The sequence below is a fragment of the Rhinopithecus bieti genome, unplaced genomic scaffold (assembly GCF_001698545.2).
Source record: "Rhinopithecus bieti isolate Rb0 unplaced genomic scaffold, ASM169854v2 scaffold_5497, whole genome shotgun sequence".
Lineage (NCBI taxonomy): Eukaryota > Metazoa > Chordata > Mammalia > Primates > Cercopithecidae > Rhinopithecus > Rhinopithecus bieti.
This window is the reverse complement of record NW_016805006.1, coordinates 1,492,261-1,516,694: the sequence shown is the minus strand read 5'-3', so window position 1 is coordinate 1,516,694 and position 24,434 is coordinate 1,492,261. Positions and strand designations below refer to the sequence as shown.

Here is a 24,434-nt window from a genome sequence, read left to right as displayed (position 1 = left end):
GGGCTGCAGTGCAATGGTGTGATCAAGGCTCACTGCAATCTATGCCTCCTGGGTTCAAGAGATTCTCCTACCTCAGCCTCCTGAGTAGCTGAGATTACAGGCATGCGCTACCACACCCAGTTAATTTTGTATTTTTAGTAGAGACGGGGTTTCTCCATGTTGGTCAGGCTGGTCTCAAACTCCTGACCTCAGACGATCCGTCTGCCTCAGCCTACAAAGTCGGGGATTACAGGTGTGAGCCACCACGCCCGGCCAGGTTACCATTTCGATTAAAAACTTAATTTTAAGAAATATGTTCCTTGCCTATAAGCATCAAATTAAACACTTGTTTAAGAAATAAATAAATTCAAACCATTTAAAAACATATGCCTGTTAAAAAATGTTTAGTTTTCCCTTTGAATAGCCTCATCACAATAAAGATGTGGTCTGTCAGAAAAGATCTTGGTCAGGGTGATAGTCCTACTTAATAATGCAGTCCTTTCTAAAAAACAATTTTTTAATTTTACTTTTTAGGATTAAAGAGTTTTTTTATTATACTCTTAAGTTCTAGGGTATATGTGCACAACATGCAGGTTACACGTGCCAGGTTGGTTTGCTGCACCCATTAACTCATCATTTACATTAGGCATTTCTCCTAACGCTACCCCTCCCCTATCCCCCTACCCGACGACAGGCCCCGGTGTGTGATATTCCCTGCCCTGTGTCCAAGTGTTCTCACTGTTCAATTCCCACCTGTGAGTGAGAACATGTGGTGGTTGGTTTTCTGTCCTTGCAATAGTTTGCTCAGAATGATGGTTTCCAGCTTCATCCATGTCCCTACAAAGGACATGTACTCATCTTTTTTATGGCTGCATAGTACTCCATGGTGTATATGTGCCACATTTTCTTAATCCAGTCTAACACTGATGAATATCTGGGTTGGTTCCAGATATTCATCAGTATGGCTATGGTACTTGCTATCGTGAATAGTGCCGCAATAAACACACGTGTGCATGTTTTTATAGCAGCATGATTTATAATCCTTTGGGTATATACCCAGTAATGGGATTGCTGGGTCAAATGCTATTTCTAGTTCTAGATCCTTGAGGAATCACCACACTGTCTTCCACAACGGCTGGACCAGTTTACACTCCCACCAACAGTGTAAAAACGTTCCTATTTCTCCACATGCTCTTCAGCATCTGTTGTTTCCTGACTTTTTAATGATCGCCATTCTAACTGGTGTGAGATGGTATCTCATTGTGGTTTTGATTTGCATTTCTCTGATGACCAGTGACGATGAGTATTTTTCGTGTGTCTGTTGGCTGCATAAATGTCTTCTTTTGAAAAGTGACTGTTCATATCCTTTGCCCACTTTTTGATGGGGTTGATTTTTTTCTTGTAAACTTGTTTAAGTTCTTTGTAGATTCTAGATATTAGCCCTTTGTCAGATGGGTAGATTGCAAAAATTTTCTCCCATTCTTTAGGTTGCCTGTTCACTTTGATGGTAGTTTATTTTGCTGTGCAGAAGCTCTTTAGTTTAATTAGATCCCATTTGTCAATTTTGGCTTCTGCTGCCATTACTTTTGGTGTTTAAGTCATGAAGTCCTTGCCCATGCCTATGTCCTGAATGGTAATGCCTAGGTTTTCTTGTAGGGTTTTTATGGTTTTAGGTCTAACATTTAAGTCTTTAATCCATCTTGAATTAATTTTTGTATAAGGTGTAAGGAAGGGATCCAGTTTTAGCTTTCTACATATGGCTAGCCAGTGTTTCCAGCACTATTTATTAAACAGGGAATCCTTTCCCCATTTATTGTTTTTGTCAGGTTTGTAAAAGATCAGATGATTGTAGATGTGTGGTGTTATTTTTGAGGCCTCTGTTCTGTTCCATTGGTCTATATCTCTGTTTTGGTACCAGTACAATGCTGTTTTGGTTACCGCAGCCTTGTAGTATAAAGTCAGGTAGCACGTTGCCTCCAGCTTTCTTCTTTTTGTTTAGGATTGTCTTGGCAATGCGGGCTCTTTATTGATTCCACATGAACTTTAGTTTCTTCCAATTCTGTGAAGAAAGTCATTGGTAGCTTGATAGGGATGGTATTTAATCTATAAATTACCTTGGGCAGTATGGCCATTTTCACAATATTGATTCTTCCTATCCATGAGCATGGAATGTTCTTCCATTTGTTTGTGTTCTCTTTTATTTCCTTGAGCAGTAGTTTGTAGTTCTCCTTGAAGAGGTCCTTCACATCCCTTGTAATGGATTCCTAGGTATTTTATTCTCTTTGTAGCAATTGTGAATGGGAGTTTACTCATTATTTGGCTCCCTGTTTGTCTGTTATTGGTGTACAGGAATGCTTGTGATTTTTGTACATTGATTTTGTATCCTGAGACTTTGTTGAAGTTGCTTATCAGCTTAAGGAGATTTTGGGCTGAGATGATGGGGTTTTCTAAATATACAATCATGTCATCTGCAAACAGGGACAACTTGACTTCCTCTTTTCTTATTTGAATACCCTTTCTTTCTTTCTCTTGCCTGATTGCCCTGGCCAGAACTTCCAACACCATGCTGAATAGGAGTGATGAGAGAGGGCATCCCTGTCTTGTGCCAGTTTTCAAAGGGAATGCTTCCAGTTTGGGCCCATTCAGTATGATACTGGCTATGGGTCTTATTATTTTGAGATATGTTCCATCAATACCTAGTTTATTGAGAGTTTTTAGCATGAAGCGCTGTTAAAATTTGTTGAGGGCCTTTTCTGCATCTATTGAGATAATCATGTGGTTTTTGTCTTTGGTACTGTTTATGTGATGGACTGTGTTTACTGATTTGCATATGTTGAACCAGCCTTGCATCCCAGGGATGAAGCCAACTTGACCTTGGTGGATAAGCTTTTGGATGTGCTGCTGGATTCGGTTTGCCTGTATTTTATTGAGGATTTTCGCATCGATGTGCATCAGGGATATTAGTCTAAAATTCTCTTTTTTTGTTGTGTCTCTCCCAGGCTTTGGTATCAGGATGATGCTGCCTCATAAAATGAGTTAGAGAGGGTTCCCTCTTTTTCTATTGATTGGAAAAGTTTCAGAAGGAATAGTACCAGCTCCTCTTTGTACCTCTGGTAGAATTTGGCTGTGAATCTGTCTGGTCCTGGACTCTCTTTGGTTGGTAGGCTACTAATTATTGCCTCAATTTCAGAGCCTGTTATTGGTCTATTCAGAGATTCAACTTCTTCCTGGTTTAGTCTTGGGAGGGTGTGCATATCCAGGCACTCATCCATTTCTTCCAGATTTTCTAGTTTATTTGCTTAGAGGTGTTTACAGTATTCTCTGATGGTAGTTTGCATTTCTGTGGGATCGGTGGTTTTATCTCCTTTATCATTTTTTATTGTGTCTATTTGATTCTTCTCTTTCTTCATTAGTCCTGCTAGTGGTCTATCAATTTTGTTGATCTTTTCAAAAAACCAGATCCTGGATTCATTGATTTTTTTGAAGGGTTTATTTTTGTGTATGTCTCTATCTCCTTCAGTTCTGATCTGATCTTAGTTATTTCTTGCCTTCTGCTAGCTTTTGAATTTGTTTGCTCTTGCTCCTCTAGTTCTTTTAATTGTGATGTTAGCCTGCTAATTTTAGATCTTTCCTGCTTTCTCTTGTGGGCATTTAGTGCTATAAATTTCCCTCTACACACTGCTTTAAATGTGTCCCAGAGATTCTGGTACATTGTGTCTTTGTTCTCACTGGTTTCAAAGAACATCTTTACTTCTGCCTTCATTGCGTTATTTGCCCAGTAGTCATTCAGGAGCAGGTTGTTCAGTTTCCAAGTAGTTGTGCGGTTTTGAGTGAGTTTCTTAATCCTAAGTTCTAATTTGATTGCACTGTGGTCTGACAGTTTATTGTGATTTCTGTTATTTTACATTTGGTTAGGAGTACTTTACTTCCAACTATGTGGTCAATTTTGGAATAAGTACAATGTGGTGCTGAGAAGAATATATTCTGTTGATTTGGGGTAGAGAGTTCTGTAGATGTCTATTAGATCTGCTTGGTGCAGAGCCGAGTTCAAGTCCTGGATATTCTTGCTAACCTTCTGTCTTGTTGATCTGTCTAATATTGGCAGTGGGGTGTTAAAGTCTCCCATTATTACTGTGTGGGAGTCCAAGTCTCTTTGTAGGTCTCTAAGGACTTGCTTTGTGACTCTGGTGCTCCTGTATTGGGTGCATATATATTAGGTTAGTTCGTTCTAGCTTGTTGAATTATCCCTTTACCAATAGGTAATGGCCTTGTCTCTTTTGATCTTTGTTGGTTTAAAGTCTGTTTTATCAGGATTTCAACGCCTGCTTTTATTTATTTATTTATTTTGCTTTCCATTTGTTTGGCAGATCTTTCTCCATCCCTTTATTTTGAGCCTATGTGTGGCTCCGCACGTGAGATGGGTCTCCTGAATACAGCACACTGATGGGTCTTGACTCTATCCAATTTGCCAGTCTGTGTCTTTTAACTGGGGCATTTAGCCCATTTACATTTAAGGTTAATATTATGTGTGAATTTGATCCTGTCATTATGATGTTACCTGGTTATTTTACTTGTTAGTTGATGCAGTTTCTTCCTAGCATTGATGGTCTTTACAGTTTGGCACGTTTTTGCAGTGGCTGGTACCAGTTGTTCCTTTCCATGTTTAGTGCTTCCTTCAATAGCTCCTGTAAGGCATGCCTCATCGTCACAAAATCTCTCAGCATTTGCTTGTCTGTAAAGAATTTTATTTCTCCTTTACTTACAAAGCTTAGTTTGACTAGATATGAAATTCTGGGTTGAAAACTCTTTTAAGAATGTTGAATATTGACCCCTACTCTCTTCTGGCTTGTAGAGTTTCGGCTGAGAGATACATGGTTAGGCTGATGGGCTTCCCTTTGTGGGTAACCTGACCTTTCTCTCTGGCTGCCCTTAACATTTTTTCCTTCATTTCAACCTTGGTGAATCTGACAATTAAGTGTCTTGGGGTTGCTCTTCTCAAGGAATATCTTTGTGGTGTTCTCTGTATTTCCTGAATTTGAATGTTGGCCTGCCTTGCTATGTTGGGAAAGTTTTCCTGAATAACATCCTGAAGAATGTTTTCCAGCTTAGTTCCATTCTCCCCATCACTTTCAGGTACACCAATCAAATGTAAATTTGGTCTTTTCACATAGTCCCATATTTCTTGGAGACTTTGTTTCTTTTTACTCTTTTTTTCTCTATACTTCTCAGTTCATTAATTTGATCTTCAATCACTAATACCCTTTCTTCCACTTGATCAAATTGGCTACTGAATGTATCACGTAGTTCTCATGCTATGGTTTTCAGCTCCATCAGGTCATTTAAGGTCTTCTCTACACTGTTTATTCTAGTAAGCCATTCTTCTAATCTTTTTTCAAAGTTTTTTTTTTTTTTGAGACGGAGTCTCGCTCTGTCACCAGGGCTGGAGTGCAGTGGCCGGATCTCAGCTCACTGCAAGCTCCACCTCCCAGGTTCATGCCATTCTCCTGCCTCAGCCTCCTGAGTAGCTGGGACTACAGGCGCCCACCACCTCGCCCGGCTAGTTTTTTGTATTTTTTTAGTAGAGACGGGGTTTCACCGTGTTAGCCAGGATGGTCTCGATCTCCTGACCTAGTGATCCGCCCGTCTCGGCCTCCCAAAGTGCTGGGATTACAGGCGTGAGCCACCGCGCCCGGCTCCTTTTTTCAAAGTTTTTAGCTTTCTTGCGACAGGTCTGAACATCCTCCTTTAGCTTAGAGAAGTCTGTTATTACCGACCCTCTGAAGCCTACCTCTGTCAACTCGTCAAAGTCATTCTATGTCTGGCTTTGTTCCGTTGCTGGCGAGGAGCTGCGATCATCTGGAGGAGAAGAGCCATTCTCGTTTTTAGAATTTTCAGCTTTTCTGCTCTGGTTTCTCCCCATCTTTGTGGTTTTATCTACCTTTGGTCTTTGATGATGGTGACCTACAGATGGGGTTTTAGTGTGGATGTCCTTTTTGTTTATGTTGATGCTATTCTGTTAGTTTTCCTTCTAATAGTCAGGTCCCTCAGCTGCAGGTCTGTTGGGAGTTTACTGGAGGTCCACTCCAGACCCTGTCTGCCTGGGTTATCACCAGTGGAGGCTGCAGAATAGCAAGTATTGCTACCTCACCCTTCCCTTGGAAGCTTCGTCTCAGAGGGTTACCTGGCTGTATGAGGTGTCAGTCAGCCCCTACTGGTAGGTGTCTCCCAGTTAGGCTACATGGGAGTCAGGGAACCACTTGAGGAGGCAGTCTGTCTGTTATCAGAGCTGAAACTACATGCTGGGAGAACCACTGCTTTCTTCAGAGCTGTCGGACAGGGATGTTTAAGTCTGCAGAAGTTTCTGCTGCCTTTTGTTCAGCTATGCCCTGCCCCCAGAGGTCAACAAATATTATTTGTATTAAATTCTATCTCTAAAACATGGATTTTGGAAGTATTCTGATAAATAAAACAAGCCAGTCACAAAGACCATGTATTTCAAGAGTCCACTTGTATAAAATGTCCAGAAAAGGCAAATCTATAGAGACAGAAAGTGGATGATGTTTGCTTCATGTGGGAGAGAAATGGGAGGGACTGCTAATGGGTACCGTTTTCTTTTTGGGGTGGTAACAATGTTCTAAAACTTATTGTGATGTCTGCACAACTCTTCTGGTATGACTTTTTTCTCTCTCTGGGTAACTGCAGGATTAAGACTGATAACTATGAGTTTGCCAGGACTTGGTTCTCTCTCCAAGGTATCTATGTGGGTCAATACAGTGGCCAGATTGGCATAAGTAGATGTGGAGATGACAGAGGACCTCAATGAACACTAGTCTTCCTTTCATCTTCTTTGATACTAAATTTCTCTCACATACACATTTTTACATGATCGTACAGAACTATCCTTAACATTAGTCAAGACCACAAGTTTTTAGAGACTTTCTTTGGACAATTCTTTATCACTACAGACATTCCATAAGACTATTTAAAAGAGAAATGCTGGCCAGGCACGGTGGCTCATGCCTGTAATCCCAGCACTTTGGGAGACTGAGGCGGGTGGATCAGGAAGTCAGGAATTCGAGACCAGCCTGCCTAACATAGTGAAATCCCATCACTACTAAAAATACAAAAAATTAGCTGGGCATGTGGTGGGTGCCTGTAATCCCAGCTACTCGGGAGGCTGAGACAGGAGAATGGCTTGAACCTGGGAGGTGGAGGCTGCAGTGAGCTGAGATCGCGCTACTGCACTCCAGCCCAGGTGACAGTGAGAGATCACATCTTAAAATAATAAATAAGAAGAATAAGAATAATGCTGAGGGTTCTTTTAAAAAAAAAATATGTTCTAGAGTCCCTTCAGCAACCTATCTTTGAGTACTACAAATAATTATTCTAAGATTAAACAGGCCAGGCATGGTGCCTCACGCCTGTAATCCCAGCACTTTGGGAGACTGAGGCAGACAGATCACCTTACGTCAGGAATTCGAGACCAGCCTGGCCAACACGATGAAACCCTGTCTCTACTAAAAACACAAAAATCAGCTGGGTGTGGTGGCACATGCCTGTAGTCCCAGCTACCTGCGAGGCTGAGGTAGCAGAATCACTTGAACCCAGGAGGTGGAGGTTGCAGTAAGCTGAGATTGTGCCACTGCACTCCAGTCTGGGTGTCAGAGTGAGACCCTGTACCAAAAAAAAAAAAAGGAAAAGATTATAGAAAATGACTATTAAAATATGCTGGGAAGGATGTACCCGCACATGTGTGTATGCTTTAAGACAGAAAACACATACACGGCACATGCACACAGTAATGAGAGAAGTTAAAAACAAAAGTAGGGTTTGGGTGCAGTGGCTCATGTCTGTAATCCCAGCACTTTTGGTGGCGGAGGTGGGTGGACCACTTGAGGTCAGGAGTTTGAGACCAGCCTGGCCAACATAGTGAAACCCCGTCTCTACTAAAAACACAAAAATTAGTTGGGTGTGGTGGTGGTGCATGCCTGTAATCCCAGCCACTTGGGAGGCTGAGGAAGGAGAATCGCTTAAACACAGGAGGCGGAGGTTGCACTGAGCAAAAATCACGCCACTGCACTCCAGTCTGGGTGACAGAGCGAGACTCCATCTCAGAAAACAACAACAAAAAAACCCAAAACAAAAGTAGTTTGTGGTGATCAAATAGTACTGTATCTTGATAGTGATGGTAGCTGTACGACTCTACATGGAATCCACTGCACAGACATATACACACACAAATGAGTGCATGTAAAAACTGGTGAAAATTAAGTAAGGTCAGTAGACTAGCTGATGGCATAACACCATGTTTCAATTTCTTGGTTTTGATATTGCCCTACAGTTAAATGATATGTGACCACTGGGGGAAGCTGGAGGAGTGGTTCAAAGAACTCTGGGTACTCTTTTCCAATTTTCTATGAATCTACAGTCACTTCAAACAAAATTTGTTTAACAGAGAAAAAAGAGCCAAGTGCAGTGGCTCATGTCTATAATTCCAATAGTTTGGGAGGAATGCTTGAGCCCAGGAGTTCAAGAACAGCCTGGGCAACACAGCAAGATCTTGTCTCAACAAAAATAAAAGTTAGCTGGATAAGGTGACACATGCCTGTTGTCTTAGCTACTCAGGACACTGAAGCAGGAAGACTGCTCGAGTCCAAGTCTGAAGTTACAGTGAGCTATGACTGTTGATATGGTTTGCCTCTGTGTCCCCATCCAAATCTCCTCTTGAATTGTAGCTCCCATAATTCCCACGTGTTGTGGGAGGGACCTGCTGGGAGACAACTGAATCATGGGGGCTGTTCTTGTGGTAGTGAATAAGTCTCACGAGATCTGATGGTTTTATAAGGGGTTTCCCCTTTCATTTGGCTCATTCTGATTTGCCTGCCACCATGTAAGATGTGCCTTTTACCTTCCACCATGATTGTGAGGCCTCCCTAGCCACACGAGTCCATTAAACCTCCTTTTCCTTTAAAAATTATCCAGTCTCAGGTATGTCTTTATCAGCAGTGTGAAAATGAACTAATAAAATAAGTAAGTGCCAGCAGAGTGGGGAGCTGCTATAAAGATACCTGAAAATGTGGAAGCGACTTCGGAACTGGGTAACGGGCAAAGCTTGGAACAGTTTGGAGGGCTCAGAAGAAGACAGAAAAATGTGGGAAAAGTTTGGAACTTCCCAGAAACTTGTTGAATGGCTTTGATCAAAATGCTGATAATGATATGGACAGTGAAATACAGGCTGAGGCGGTCTCAGATGGAGATGAGGAACTTCTTGGGAACTGAAGTAAATGTGACTCTTACTATGTTTTAGCCAAGAGACTGGTGACATTTTGTCCCCATCTCAGAGATGTGTGGAACTCTGAACTTGATGGAGATGATTTAGGGTACCTGGCAGAAGAAAAATCTAAGCAGGAAAGCATTTAAGAGGTGACTTGAGTGCTGTTAAAAGCATTGTTTTATTTATTTTTATTTTTTATTTTTATTTTTTGAGATGAAGTCTTGCTTTGTCACCCAGGCTGGAGTGCAGTGGGGTGATCTCAGCAGTGCAGTGGGGCAATCTCAGCTCACTGCAGCCTCTGCCTTCCAGGTTCAAGTGATTCTCCTGCCTCAGGCTCTCAAGCAGCTGGGATTACAGGCACCCACCACCAGGCCTGGCTAGTTTTTGTATTTTTAGTAGAGATGGGGTTTCACCATGTTGGCCAGGCTGGTCTCAAACTCCTGATATCAAGCAATCCACCTGCCTTGGCCTCCCAAAGTGCTTGGATTAGAGGCGTGAGCCACCGCCCCCAGTCGGCATTCAGTTTTAAAAGAAAAAAAGAGCATAAAGGTTTGGAAAATTTGCAGCCTCAGGATGTGACAGAAAAGAAAAACTTGCTAAAAGGGACCAAGGTACGGCTCAGACAATAGCTTCAGAGGGGGTAAGTCCCAAGCCTTAGCAGCTCCCACGTGGTGTTGAGTCTGTGGGTGCCCAGAAATCAAGAACTGAGATTTGGGAATCTCTGCCTAGATTTCAGAATGTATGGAAATTCCTGGATGTCCAGGCAGAAGTTTGCTGCAGGGTGGGGCCCTCACGAAAAACCTCTGCTAGGGCAGTGTGGAAGGGAAATACTCGGTTGAGGCCCTTACACAGAGTGCCCACTGGAGCACTACCTAGTGGAGCTATGAGAAGAGGGCCACTGTGCTCCAGACTACAGAATGGTAGATCCACCGAAAGCTTGCACTGTGTGCCTGAAGAAGCCACAGACACTCAACGCCAGTCTGTGAAAGCTGCTAGGAGGGAGGCTGTACCCTGCAAAGCCACAGGGGCGGAGCTGTCCAAGACCATGGAAACTCACCTCTTGCATCAGCATGACCTGGATGTGAGACATGGAATCAGAAAAGATCATTTTGGAGCTTTATGATTTGACTGCTCTGCTGGATTCCAGACTTGCATGGGGCCTTTAGCTCCTTCATTTTGGCCAATTTCTTCCATTTGGAATGGTTGTATTTATCCAATGCAAGTACCCTCACTGTATCTAGGAAATAACTAACTTGCTTTTGATTTTACATGTTCACAGGCAAAAGGGACTTGCCTTGTCTCAGATGAGACTTTGGACTGTGGACCTTTGAGTTAATGCTGAAATAAGACCTTGGAGGACTGTTGGGAAGGTATGATTGGCATTGAAATGTGACTACATGAGATTTGGGAGGGGCCAGGGGCGGAATGATATGATTTGGCTGTGTCCCCACCCAAATCTCATCCTGAATTATAGTTCCCATAATTCCCACGTGTTGTGGGAGGGACCTGGTGAAAGACAACTGAATCATGGGGCCAGTTCCCCCATAGTGTTTTCATGCTAGTGAATAAGTCTCATGAGAGCTGATGGTTTTATAAGGTGTTTCCGCTTTCTCTTGGCTCTCTTTCTCTCGTCTGCCACCATGTAAGACATGCCTTTCACCTTCTGCCATGATTGTGAAGCAGTCCCCAGTCATGTGGAACTATGAGTTCATTAAACCTCTTTTTGCTTTATAAATTACCCAGTCTTGGGTATGTTTTTAATGGTAGCATGAAAACAGACTAATACAATTGTGCCACTGCCCTCTAGCCTGGGTGACAGAGACCTTGTCTCAAAATAAAATAAAAAAACAAAATAAACAAAAAAAGTAGCAAAAACTTTAATAAGAAATTGCCTGAAACACACTTATCCATACAGATTTGTGAAAACCATATAAAATATTATACATACATTAAACAATATTTTTCTACATGTATAGCACACAGAACATTTTCTAACTACTTTTATATTTATCATTATTTTTTAAAATTTTTTTAGAGATGAGGTTTTGCTATGTTGCCCAGGCTGGTCTTGAACTCCTGGGCTCAAGTGATACTGCTACCTCAGCCCTCTAAAGTGCTAGAATTACAGGTGAGAGCCACCATGCCCAGCCTTTATTTTTTTTTTTTTTTCCCTGAGACAGAGTCTCCCTGTCACCCAGACTGGAGTGCAGTTCAAGCAATTCTCATGCCTCATCCTCCCAAGTAGCTGGGATTTACTGGCACACTCAAAAATCACCACACTCAGCTAATTTTTGTATTTGTAGTAGAGACAGGATTTCTCCATGTTGGCCAGGCTGGTCTCAAACTACTGACAGTGATCCGCCCACCTCAGTAATCCAAAGTGCTAGGAATTACAGGCATGAGCCACCATGCCCGGCCCTATCACATATTTTTAAGATCTCACTATGTTGCTTTTACATTTGTTTTCACTATCCTCATAACATCCCCATGAGGAAATACAGAATAACCCTCATTTTAGAGATGGGAAAACTGAGGCTCCAAAAGGATGAAGTTCCCTGCCACAGTCTACAGTAAGCAGGTAAAACAGGCTGGTAGAAAAACATGTATTATAGAATCACAGAGACACAGGAATCTAAACTTAGCTCTACTACTAGCTATGTGACTTGAGCCAGTTACTCAACTTTTCTGAGTCTGTTTCCTCATTTGTAAAATGTTATTAATACAATCACTTCGTTGGAATGTCATAAGGATTTAGAAAGATACTACTTAAATGTATAGTATAATGCTTTGGCACAGGGTTAAGTGGTTCTGATGTTCTTCTCATAACCTTCTTATGTAGACTTTCGGAAAGTCCTGGAAGAATTCTTTGTTAGCAGGTTTAATTCTGAGTCCATCACAGGACAAAATACTTCTGTTTTACCATTACTTACCTAAAACAAAGCCAACCTGAATGGCTTTTTCCTTTACTGCAGCATCTGATTCTGCTATATAAGAGCACCGCCTACTGAATGAGTAGGCCAAGACTGAAGCAACTTTAACACCATGATCCATCAAAGCCTGAAAACAATGATGAAGCAAATGTCTGTAAGAAAAGAAAACGATTATTTTATAGAGGTAATTTATTTTTTTCCTTTTAGAAAGTGCTAACTGCTTTTCTTTTAAATAAAAGCATCATTATTTTCCAGGATGGAACAAGATTAAAAGCATTTTGCCTTATCAATTATGAGGCCATAATTCAAAATTTAGCCTAACCTCTTTACTCAGTGGATAACTGAGTGATCCTACAACATTCAGGAAAAGTACACAATGTGTAACTTGATGACAAAGAAGGATGAAGCTAACTTTTAAAATCGGCTTTAAAACCAAATTATAATTCACAATAAAAGGTACATAACCCAATTTTAAAAGGCAATGAAGATAGAAGAGATATTTCTTTTCTTTTTTTTGTTGAGATGGAGTCTCACTTTGTCATCCAGGCTGGAGTGCGGTGGTGTGGTCTTGGCTCATTGCAACCTCTGCCTCCCTGGTTCAAGCGATTCTCCTGCCTCAGCCTCCCGAGTAGCTGGGACTACAGGCGCGGGCCACCATGCCCAGCTAATTTTTTGTATTTTTAGTAGAGACGGGGTTTCACCGTGTTAGCCAGGATGGTCTCAATCTCTTGACCTCGTGATCCACCCGCATCGGTCTCCCAAAGTGCTGGGATTACAGGCATGAGCTACCGCGCCCAGCTGATATGAACAGATGTTTCTCCACAAAAGATATACAAATGCCAATAAACATGAAATAAGAAGCTCAACATCATTAATGATCAGGGAAATGCAAACCAAAATCATAATGAGATACCTCTTTAAACCCAATATAATTTTTTAAAATACGCATTTATTTATTTATGTTTGTTTGCTTGTTTGAGAGACAAGGTCCTGCTCTGTCACCCGTGCTGGAGAGAAATGGCATGATCATAGCTCACTGTAGCCTTGAACTGGTCTCAATTCAGATCCTCCTGCTTCAGCCTCCAGAGTAGCTGGGACTATAGACGCCCATCACTGCACCCTACTATAATTTTTTTTGAAGTGTTGTCATGAGGTGAAAAAATGGGAATCCTCATACATTGGTGGTGGGAATACAAAATGATACGTCTGCTGCGAAAAGCAGTTTAGCGATTCCTCAAATAGTTAAACATACGGTTATCATATTATATACTCAAGAGAATTGAGTATATACTCAAGAGAACTGAGACTATAAACACACATACAAAATATTGCCCAACCACATTCACAGCAGCATTATTCATAATAGCCAAAAGGTGGAAACAACTCAAATGTTCGTCAACAGATGACTGGATAAGCAAAATGTAGTATTATCCTTACAATGGAAAATTATTCAGCCATTAAAAAGGAAAGCAGTACTGATGCAAGCAAAACATGAATGAACCTTAAAAACATTATGCTAAGTGAATGTGTCAGTCACAAAAAACCATACAGTATAAGACTCAATTTATATAAAATATCTAGACTAGGCAAATCCATACAGACAGAAGGTAAATTAATGGTCAGCTAGAAACTGAGGAAATAGGTACTGTTAACTGAGGAAATAGTCAGCCAGGGTAAGAGGAAATGGAGTGACTGTTAATGATTTCTTTTTGTGGTGATCAAATTTTCTAAAATTAGACAGTGGTGATGGTTGCAAAATCTTGTGAATAGTTGAGTGGTAGAATTTAAACTGGTGAATTTTATGGTGTGTGAATTACATTTCAATAGAAAAAAACCTTTTAAACAAAATTGTAAATAACAGAGTCACTGCTTTGGATAAAGGAAAAAAAGGTCAAATTACATGCTTTTAGTTTTACAAATACGTAAAACACTTACCAAAGGATTTGGATTTGGTGAAAGATAACCTAAGAGATGAAAAAGAGGTATTCCACTAAATCTTTACAACAGCCATGTTTAAAACTACCTAGAGAGATTCAAATCTCCCAAAGTTATCCTTTCTTTAGAGTAAGGAATGTTTTTTAAAGTTTTTCTAGTCTTCTTTTACCAAAATGAGAAGTTCTTATTTATCAGATTTTTTTTAACAGACTAATTTTAATCAACTAATCAAGAAGTTGCTCTATAGTCTTAGTATACAGGCCACATTTCAAAGTTACCCCTGAACATTGAAATCATGCTATTTACTTTTTTTTTTTTTTTTGAGACAGAGTCTCACTCTGTCACCCAGGTTGGAATGCAATGGCGCTATCTCGGCTCACTGCAACCTCGGCCTCCTGGGTTTAAGCGATTCTCTTGCCTCAGCCTCCCAAGTAGCTGGGATTACAGGCGTCCGCCACCACGCCCAGCTAATTTTTTTTTTGTTTTTTTGAGACAGAGTTTTGCTCTTGTTGCCCAGGCTGGAGTGCAATGGCGCGATCTTGGCTCACTGCAACCTCTGCCTCCCAGGCTCAAGCGATTCTCCTGCCCCAGCCTCCTGAGTAGCTGGTATTACAGGCATGTGCCACCACGCCCGGCTAATTTTGTATTTTTAGTAGAGACGGGGTTTCTCCATGTTGGTCAGGCTGATCTCGAACTCCCAACCTCAGGTGATCCACCCACCTCAGCCTCCCAAAGTGCTGGGATTACAGGTGTGAGCCACCGTGCCTGGCCTAAATTTTTATATTTTTAGTAGAAATGAGGTTTCACCATGTTGGTCTGGAACTCCTGACCTCAGGTGATCCACCCACCTTGGCCTCCCAAAGTGCTGGGATTACAGGTGTGAGCCACCACGCCCAGCCGACTTACTTATTATCTTATCATCCCTCTCGAAAATACAAACTCCACGAGGAAGGGACGTTGTGGATCCTACTCACCGCTATGGCCCCAGCATCTAAAACAGCATCTGGAAAATGTGATACATATACACAATGGTGTACTATTTAGCCATAAAAAAAGAATGAGATCCTGTCATTTGCAACAACATGGATGGAACTGTATGGTAAGTAAAATAAGCCAGCCAAGGAAAGAACAACTTTGCATGTAGTCACTTATTTGTGGGAGCTAAAAATTAAAATAATTGCATTCGTGGATATAGAGAGAAGAAGGATGGTTACCAGAGGCTGGGAAGGGTAACTGGGAGAGGGAGGCAAATGAAAATAGTTAATGGGTACAAAAAAATAGAAAGAATGAATAAAATCTATTATTTGCTAATACAACAGGATTATAGTCAGAAATAATTTAGTTCTACATTTTAATAACTGAAAGAATATAACTGGATCGTCTGTAACACAAAGGATAAATGCTTGAGGTGATGAACACCTCATTTATGTTGATGTGATTATTACACATCGCATGCTTGTACCAAAGTATCTTATGTAACCCATAAATAAATGCACCTACTATGTACCCCTGAAAACTTAATGGCAGTTAAACTTAGAGAAGAACACTAAACAGAACAGCAAGCAGGCCAGGCACGGTGGCTCACACCTGTAATCCCAGCACTCTGGGAGGCCAAGGCAGGTGGATGGCTTGAGCTCAGGAGTTTGAGACCAGCACGGGCAACATGGCGAAACCCCGTCTCTACTAAAAATGCAAAAAAATCAGCCAGGTGTGGTGGCACATGCCTGTATTCCCAGCTACTTGGGAGGCTGAGGTGGGAGAATCACCTCAGCCCTGGAAGTTGAGGCTACAGTGGGCCATGATCTTGCCACTGCACTCCAGGCTGGGTGATGGAAGAGAGACCCCCCCCCAAAAAAAAAAAAAAAAAAAACCACAAATACAATGAAAAGCCAGATCTGTAGCTAATACTACTACATGATGATACTTACAACAGGAAGATTAATTCAATCTCCCTTTCTTGAACTCAAAAAGCTAAACTGTCAAAGTGTTAACTTTCCAAAAGTGATAGAAGGAGGCAGAACAAATGATCTTCTTTTTGTCGCCAAGCTTCTATTTGGGTTGTACAATCAGTGCCACAATATTTTTACTATATTCTCTATGATGCTGGCAAAGACTCCTTGAGTTGTCTTAAATTGCTTTCAAATTCTACTTCTAGGTATATATCTAATAGATATACATACATATGTTCACCAAAAAACATTTACAAGAATGTTCAGGGCTGCATGAGTTATAATAGCTAAAAACTGGAAGCAGCCCAAATATTCATCAATAATAGAATAAATACTACTATATTCATGTAATAAAACACCATATATATACAGCAACGAGAATGAACACACTGTATTTGCACGTAACATAGGTGATTCTCATAAAACAATACTGGGGAAAAAAAAAAAGCCAGACACAAAAGGGCACAAACTGTATGTTTTATTTAATATGTTCTAAAACACATAAAATTAATCTAGTGGTTACCCTAGGGGAGGGGAAGTAGTGACTGGAAACAGGTAAGACAGGGGTTCTGGTAGCAACTGCAAATAAACATAATTCATAGTGAAATAATACCAGGTATATGGAAAAACTAACTGAGACAATTTCTCAATGAAACAATGTTATAGATTTATATTGGTGCTACACTTATGAGGCAAAATTATTTTATCCACTCTAAATTTTCTGATACAATCATATTTACGAAATAATTTCTAAACCATATAAGAAATTAGTCAAAAATAAACATAACTTTATGCATTAACAAGAGGTGTAGTGGAATTTTAAAAAACAAGTAACTTAAAAATGAATTTATGTTCCAGCACTTTGGAAGACTGAGGCAAGGGGATCACTTGAATCCAGGAGTTCAAGACCAGCCTGGGCAACATAGCAAGACCTCGTCTCTACTAAAAATAAAAAAAGTTAGTTGGGTGTGGTAGCAGTCCCAGCTACTCAGGAGGCTGAGGTGGGAGGATGGCTTTGAGCCAAGGAGAGTTTCAGTTTGCAGTGAACTACGAACATGCCACTGAACTCCAACCTAGGCAACAGAGGAAGACCCTGTCTCAAAAAAAAAGTATAGAAAACAGTATGACAGTTCCTCAAAAAAATTGGAAATAGGAGTTGGGTGCAGTGGCATAGCGCCTGTAGTCCCAGCTGGCAGGGAGGCTGAGAAAGAGGATCCCTTGAGCCCAGGAGTTCGAGGGCAGCCTGCACAGCATAGTGAAACTAAGTGTCTTAAAAAATAAACAAATAAAAATAGAATTACCATATAATCCAGCAATTCAACTTCTGGGTATATAACCAAAATAACTGAAGGCAGGGGCTTGAAGAGGCATTTCTACACTCATGTTCACAGCAGTATTATTCACACTAGCCAAAAGGTAGAAAGAACCCAAATATCCATTGACAGATGAATAAACAAAATGTGGTATATGCACACAATGGAATATAATCTAGCCATAAAAAGAAATAAAATTCTAACTTGTGCTACAACATAGATGAACCTTAAAAACATGATGCTAAATGAAATATAACACACACAAAAGGATAAACATTATAGGATTCCACTTATATGGGATATCAGAGCAGTTAAACTCATCTAAAGTATAATGGTGGCTACACAGGATAAGGGGAAGAGGGAATGGAGAGTTACTATTTAGTGGGTAAGGAGCTTTTGTTTAGGGTAATGAAAAAGTTCTGGAAATAAATGGTGTTGATGGTTGCACAATGTGAATATACTTTTCTTTTTTTTTTTTTTGAGATGAAGTCTTACTCTGTTGCCCAGGCTGGAGTGCAGTGGCGCCATCTTGGCTCACTGCAAGCTCCGCCTCCCAGGTTCATGCCATTCTCCTGCCTCAGCCTCCCAAGTAGCTGGGACTACAGGCGCCCACCACCACGCCCAGCTAATTTTTTGTATTTTTAGTGGAGATGGGGTTTCACCATGTGAGCCAGGATGGTCTTGATCTGACCTCGTGATCTGCCCACCTCAGCCTCCCAAAGTGCTGGGATTACAGGCGTGAGCCACTGCACCTGGCCCACAATGTGAATATACTTAATGCCACTGAATTCGGTTAAAATAGTAAATTTTGTGTTATGTATATTTTACAATTTAACAAAAAAGAATTTACCTTTTATCCAAAGCTCTCAGTACTTTAGCAAAAACTTCCAATTCACAAAATTCACTGCCCAGTTGACATAATCGTCCCTGTTGGTAAAGCTGAAATAAAAAACAATTAATTATGACTTAAAAGTTCTGCAATTTAATTCTTATTTTTACTTTAATCATATTTGATAAATGTAACGACTAATTTCAGAAAAGATGCTTATGTTAAGAAATGTAACACAAATTTCTACAATTGATATAAAAATATTTTAATAGTAGTGTATAATCGTTACAAATTGGTATTTGTAAACCACCTAGAACAGTACCTGGAACATGGCAAGTACTACAAAGCGCTGTATAATTATGTATTTATTAAATACAGATAAAAATAATTAAAGAAATATTAAACTGTTAAGTTTTTTACTTAAACAAAACTGGAGAGTCAATGTAAAATTATCAAAATAATAGCAAAGATAATGTCCAGAAAACAGAGCTGGTCAATATGGCCACCTCAAAAATCTCAGTTCAGTCCTGGGTATAACACTTCAAAAACACACCAATAGTAAAGCACGTCTACAGTAATACAGGATGGCAGGATTTCTAATCATGTCATAATCGTTTATACATTCTGACTTTTTAGAACTACAATTTAAAATAACATTTTAAGGCTGAGTGCTGTGGTTTGAGCCTGTCATTCCAGCTACTAAGGAGGCGAAGGAGGGAGTATTGCTTGAGGCCAGGAGTTTGAGACAGGCCTGGGCAACATAATAAGATCCTATTTATAAATATAAATAAATTTATAAAATATAAACTGCACCTGTAGTCCCAGTTATTTGGGAGGTTGAGGCAAGGGGACTGCTTGAGCCCAAGAGCTGGGGACCAGCCTGGGCAACAGAGTGACACCCTGTCTCTACAATACAGCCTGGGTGAGAGTGAGACCTTGTCTCAAAAAAATTATAAATAAATAAACACAAAGACAAATAGTATTGTCCCTCCTTGCAACCCACCTCAATGTCACCAAATGCTTTTTTTCTGAGACAGAGTCTTGCTCTGTTGCCCAGGCGATACAATACCAACAGTGTGTAGTGGTGCAATCTCGGTTCACAGCAACCTCTGCCTCCCAGGTTCAAGCAATCCTCCCACTCAGCATCCCTAGTAGCTAGGATTACAGGCATGCATCACCACGCCTAATTTTTTTTTGTATTTTTAGCAGAGATAGGGTTTCACCATGTTGACCAGGCTGGTCTTGAACTCCTGATCTCAAGACCAAATACTTCTGAATTTACATGTGCTATATAAATAATACAGTGCCCTAGAAAGCAGGATTTATTTGACTTTATATTACAGACACTTAACAGCTCAGTTGATGAGAACATGGGTTTCATAAAGAGAACATGGGTTTCATAAAGAGGACAAGGTCACTCTCAAAATGGGCCAGTTTACTTTGTGCACAAAAAACATAATAAAAGCTGAGCACACTCTTGGGTATAAATCACTAGTCACAATGGAGGTCAGGTCAAATTAGGTAAATATATTAATCCAAATCCATAATGACTACTTCAAAAAATGTATAACTGCTACAGGGGAGAGGGGACATGCTCAGGAAGGAAAGGCAGCAATGTTATCTTCACGTAATAGTTAGACATTTATGTTAACATTAAAAACCTTCATCAGGAAAGATTTGTTATTTTATCTATCTATCTATCTATCTATCTATCTATCTATCTATCTATCTATCTATTATCTTACTCTGTCACCCAGGCTGCAGTACAGTGGCACAATTATAGCTCAATGCAGCACTGCAGTCTCGAACTCCTGGGCTCAAGTGATCCTCCTGCCTCAGCCTCTCTGAGTGCTGGGGTTACAGGTGTGAGCCACTGCGTTCAGCCTATATTTGCTATTCGTATAGAGGACTTTGTTTTCTGCTACAGAAAAGTAAGAGTTTCTGGGAATGCATGCTGTAAAATTCACTACTATTAATTGCTGTCTTATTTACTTGACAACCAAAACAGAACAACTCAGGGAAAATAAAGCTGAGAACTTACGACCACATTCTCATGACATGGGCTTAACGAGGTGATAAATTTCTGATTTGCGACAGAACAGTTATCAAAATAAATACAAACACACACTCCAAAAACACTAAGATAAAAATCTTCGCTTCTTACCAAAATGACTGTCATCATTATCAAACTTAAGGCTTAGAATTTCTTTTTAAAAATAGAATAAATAGGCTGGGCATGGTGGCTCACACCTGTAATCCCAACACTTTGGGAGGCCAAGGCGGGTGGATCACCTGAGGTCAACAGTTCAAGGCCAGCCTGGCCAACGTGGAGAAACCCTGTCTCTACTAAAAATACAAAAATTAAACAGACCCGTGGTGGCGGGCACCTGTAATCCCAGCTACTCAGGAGGCAGGAGCAGAGAATCGCTTGAACTCAGGAGACAGAGGTTGCAGTGAGTCAAGATCATGCCACTGCACATCAGTCTGGGTGACAGAGCGAAACTCTGTCTCAAAAAAACAAAAAAAGAATAAAAAACAAGTTATACAACTACTTTGCCTAAAAACAAAATTTATGTTATTTTACAATTCACCGTATTCCTTTAATGACTAAAAACTGGTGTATCCTACTAAATGAGATTCTATATTTGGCTGTTTAAATTTTCTTTTTCTTTTTTTCTGTGGGGGGGAGGGACAGAGTCTCTCACTCTGTCCCCAGGCTGGAGTGCAGTGGCGTGATCTCAGCTCACTGCAACCTCTGCCTCCCAGGTTCAAGTGATTCTCCTGCCTCAGACCCCCGAATAGCCTGGACTACAGGCACGCGCCACCACGCCCAGGTAATTTTTGCATTTTTAGTGCAGACAGGGTTTCACCATTGTTAGCCAGATGGTCTCGATCTCTTGACCTCGTGATCTGCCCACCTCGGCCTTCCAAAGTGCTAGGATTACAGGCATGAGTTTCTCTAGTTAATAAAATAGGATCACATTTAAATTGTGAGGAAAGGGTAATTTGTTTCAACTCATCCTTACCAAGTTTATCTAAAAAATGCAAAGTAATTTTTTTTTGAGACGGAGTTTCGCTCTTGTTGCCCAGGCTACAGTACAGTGGCGTGAACTTGACTCACTGCAACCTCTATTCCCCAGGTTCAAGTGATTCCCTTGCTTCAGCCTCTGGAGTAGCTGGGATTACAGGTGCCCGCCACCACACCCAGCTAATTTTTGTATTTTTAGTAGAGACGGGGTTTCACCATGTTGGCCAGGCAGGTGATCCACCTGCCTCGGCCTCCGAATGTGCCGAGATTACAGGTGTCTGCCACTGTGCCAGGCCTGAAATTAATACATTTTTATGAATTAAAGGGGTTTTTGGATACCAATCCAGAATAAAATAGCTTCTAATCATACAGAGATCTTTTATGTGTCAGGCACTGTTCTCAGTGCTTTTCATAAATTATTCATTCTATCCTTTTACAGACAAGGAAACTGAGGCATTTAGAGTTAAACAACCTTCTCAAAAATTACACAATTAGGATGGGGCAAAGCAGGAATCTGACCCAGGCAGTTTGTCCCTATATCCATGTTCTTAACAACTTACCCTACATTGCCTCTTGAAGATAATATAAAAGGAAATTTTAAAAGTATTAAATGGACAATTTAAAATATTTTATAGAAATCATAGAAGATTTAAAGGTTAATCCCCTCATAGATTTATACATCTTATGAAACAGAGCTTAGAAAAGAGGAAACTGATGCTTTGTGTTCCGGTAATGATTCTCATATAAGATTTTTAAAACTTATTTTAGTCCATTACAGTGTTTATATTATGTACCCGTAGCATAATGAAGCTATTAAGGGCTATATCAACTACTTTTAGCTGTTGTTTTCCTTAAAGGAAAACAAGCTTATTTCTAGAAGTAGGCAAATTATCTCCCACCAGAGATAAAAACAGACAATAAAAATACAATTAAAACAATATCATACAGGTATGAAGATAGACCAACCAACAGAACAAAATGCAATGTTCAGAAACAGACCTCAGTGCATATAAAAATTAACGTATGACAAAAGAAGCATTTTAAGACCACTGAGGAAAGAAAAAAATTACTTAATAAAGAGTGTATAAAAATGGGTAAACAAAGATGCCTACCTAATAAAATGTAACAAAAATGAATTCCAGATTTATCAAAATTTTAAATGGAATAAATTATATCAGAGCCTTATTAAAAGTTACCTGCTAACATTGCCTTCCTAAGCACTACATCACGGGTAAAATTCAAGATCAGCCTGGCCAACATGGTGAAACCTTGACTATAACAAAAAAACAAAAATTAGCCCGGCATGGTTGTGTGTCCCAGCTACTTGGGAAGCTAAGGCACAAGAATTGCTCGAAGTCAGGAGGCAGAGGTTGCAATGAGCTGATATTGTGCACTGCACTCTAGCCTGGGTGACACCGAGACTCTGTCTCAAAACCAACCAACCAACCAAAAAACACCTATGTTCTAAGAAAACCTGAAGGCACATAATTGCACGCACACACTCACATATACCAATGAAACCTGTGCATCTCATTCATGTTTGGAACTCTCTCAGAGTCTTTAAATAGCCAAAAACTTCAGAAATGAAAACGGGTTGTTATCAAGGAAAAATGACCATGCATATATATGAAGTGAACAAGTTCCTGAAAAGGGTAATAAAATTCCACCTTTGCTTCTAAATTGTATACCTACATTATATATGCATCATATAAGAACCTGAAATGATAATACAATGTTTATATATATGGTATAGGATTTATATCTCAAATATTTCACCTAGATTACTGTAAAAGTTTGATAGAATTAGTGTCTCCACTACCACTTGTCTCCCTCAAAATCGCTGTACATACAGTAGCCAGAATCTTGTTTAAAAAAAATCTCGTATCATGCCATTCACTTGTTTAAAACCTTTATTTAAATGGCACCCTCACTGTAGAACATAATCCAAAATCTTTAATGTTACCTCTGAGCTCCTAAAAGCCACGTGACCCCTGCTTTTTTTTTTTTCTTTTTTTGAGATAGTGTTTCACTCTTGTCGCCCAGGCTGGAGTGCAGTGGTGCCATCTCGGCTCACTACCTCTGCCTCCCAGGTTCAAGCAATTCTCATGCCTCAGTCTCTTGGGTAGCTGGGATTACAGGCACCCACCACCATGCCCAGCTAATTTCTGTATTTTAGTAGAAATGGGGTTTCACCATGTTGGCCAGGCTGGTCTCGAACTCCTGACCTAGGTGATCCACCTGTCTCGGCCTCCCAAAGTGCTGGGATAACAGGTGTGAGCCACCATGCCCGGCCTTTTTTTCTTTCTTTTTCTTTTTTTCTCCCTGGGAGACAGTCTGGCCTCTGTCTCACAAGCTGGAGGGCAGCGGCATGATCATGGTTCACTAGAGCCTCAATCTCCTTCCTGGGCTCAAGCAATCCGCCCACCTCAGCCCCAGATAGTAGCTAGTACTACAGGCATGCACAACCATGCCTGGCTAATTTTCCTATTTTTTGTAGAGACTGGGTCACACTATGTTGCCTAGCCTGGTCTATGAACTCGGGCTCAAGTGATACTCCCAACGAGGCCTCCCAAAGTGCTGGGATTGCAGGCATGAGCTACTGCCTCCAGCCTTGATGTCTGCCTATATTTCTGACCTCATTGTTTACTATTGTTTCTCCCTGTCTCCTACATTCCTGCCACCTTAGCTTTCTTTTGGCTCATAATTTTTGCACACATATGCTACTACCTCTACATGAAGCAATGGTAACATGATTCTTTGCCTGGTTAGTTTATAATTCATACAAATCCTCTCAACTACTATGTCACTTCCTCTGAGATCTTCCCCTGACTCGGCAATCTAAATTGTGTCCTGTTAAACTTTCTCATGACACGCTGTTTTTTTACCTCCATGGTAACATCAAGACATGCATGCATTCACTTAAACGGTCATTTGTTAAATATATTATTTCATCACACTCTACATTCTATGAGGTGACCATAGTTACCACTATATTCTCAATACCTAGCACAGTGCCTAGTACAAAATATATATTCAATATTTTCTTTTTTTAAAAAAATATTTTTGGGCCAGGCACGGTGGCTCAAACCTGTAATCCCAGCACTTTGGGAGGCCAAGACGGGTGGATCACAAGGTCAGGAGATCAAGACCATCCTGGCTAACACGGTGAAACCCCGTCTCTACTAAAAAATACAAAA

The 24,434-nt window shown here is 40.5% G+C and overlaps 1 protein-coding gene across 2 annotated transcripts in view; it reads right to left on the bottom strand.

Moving 5' to 3' along the window:
- The window catches only part of APPBP2 (amyloid beta precursor protein binding protein 2), a 76,968-nt gene that overhangs the window by 35,011 nt on the left and 17,523 nt on the right, over positions 1–24,434 (bottom strand). The window contains exons 2-4 of one of the 2 annotated variants that reach the window (XM_017870831.1): positions 18,231–18,319; positions 14,119–14,147; positions 12,184–12,335 (exon numbers count right to left, since the gene is read on the bottom strand). In XM_017870831.1, the coding sequence (XP_017726320.1) occupies positions 12,184–12,304 (121 nt within the window). In that variant the 5' untranslated portion in view covers positions 12,305–12,335; positions 14,119–14,147; positions 18,231–18,319. The remainder of the gene's footprint in view (positions 1–12,183; positions 12,336–14,118; positions 14,148–18,230; positions 18,320–24,434) is intronic. The other variant, XM_017870830.1, reaches the window with a different exon arrangement.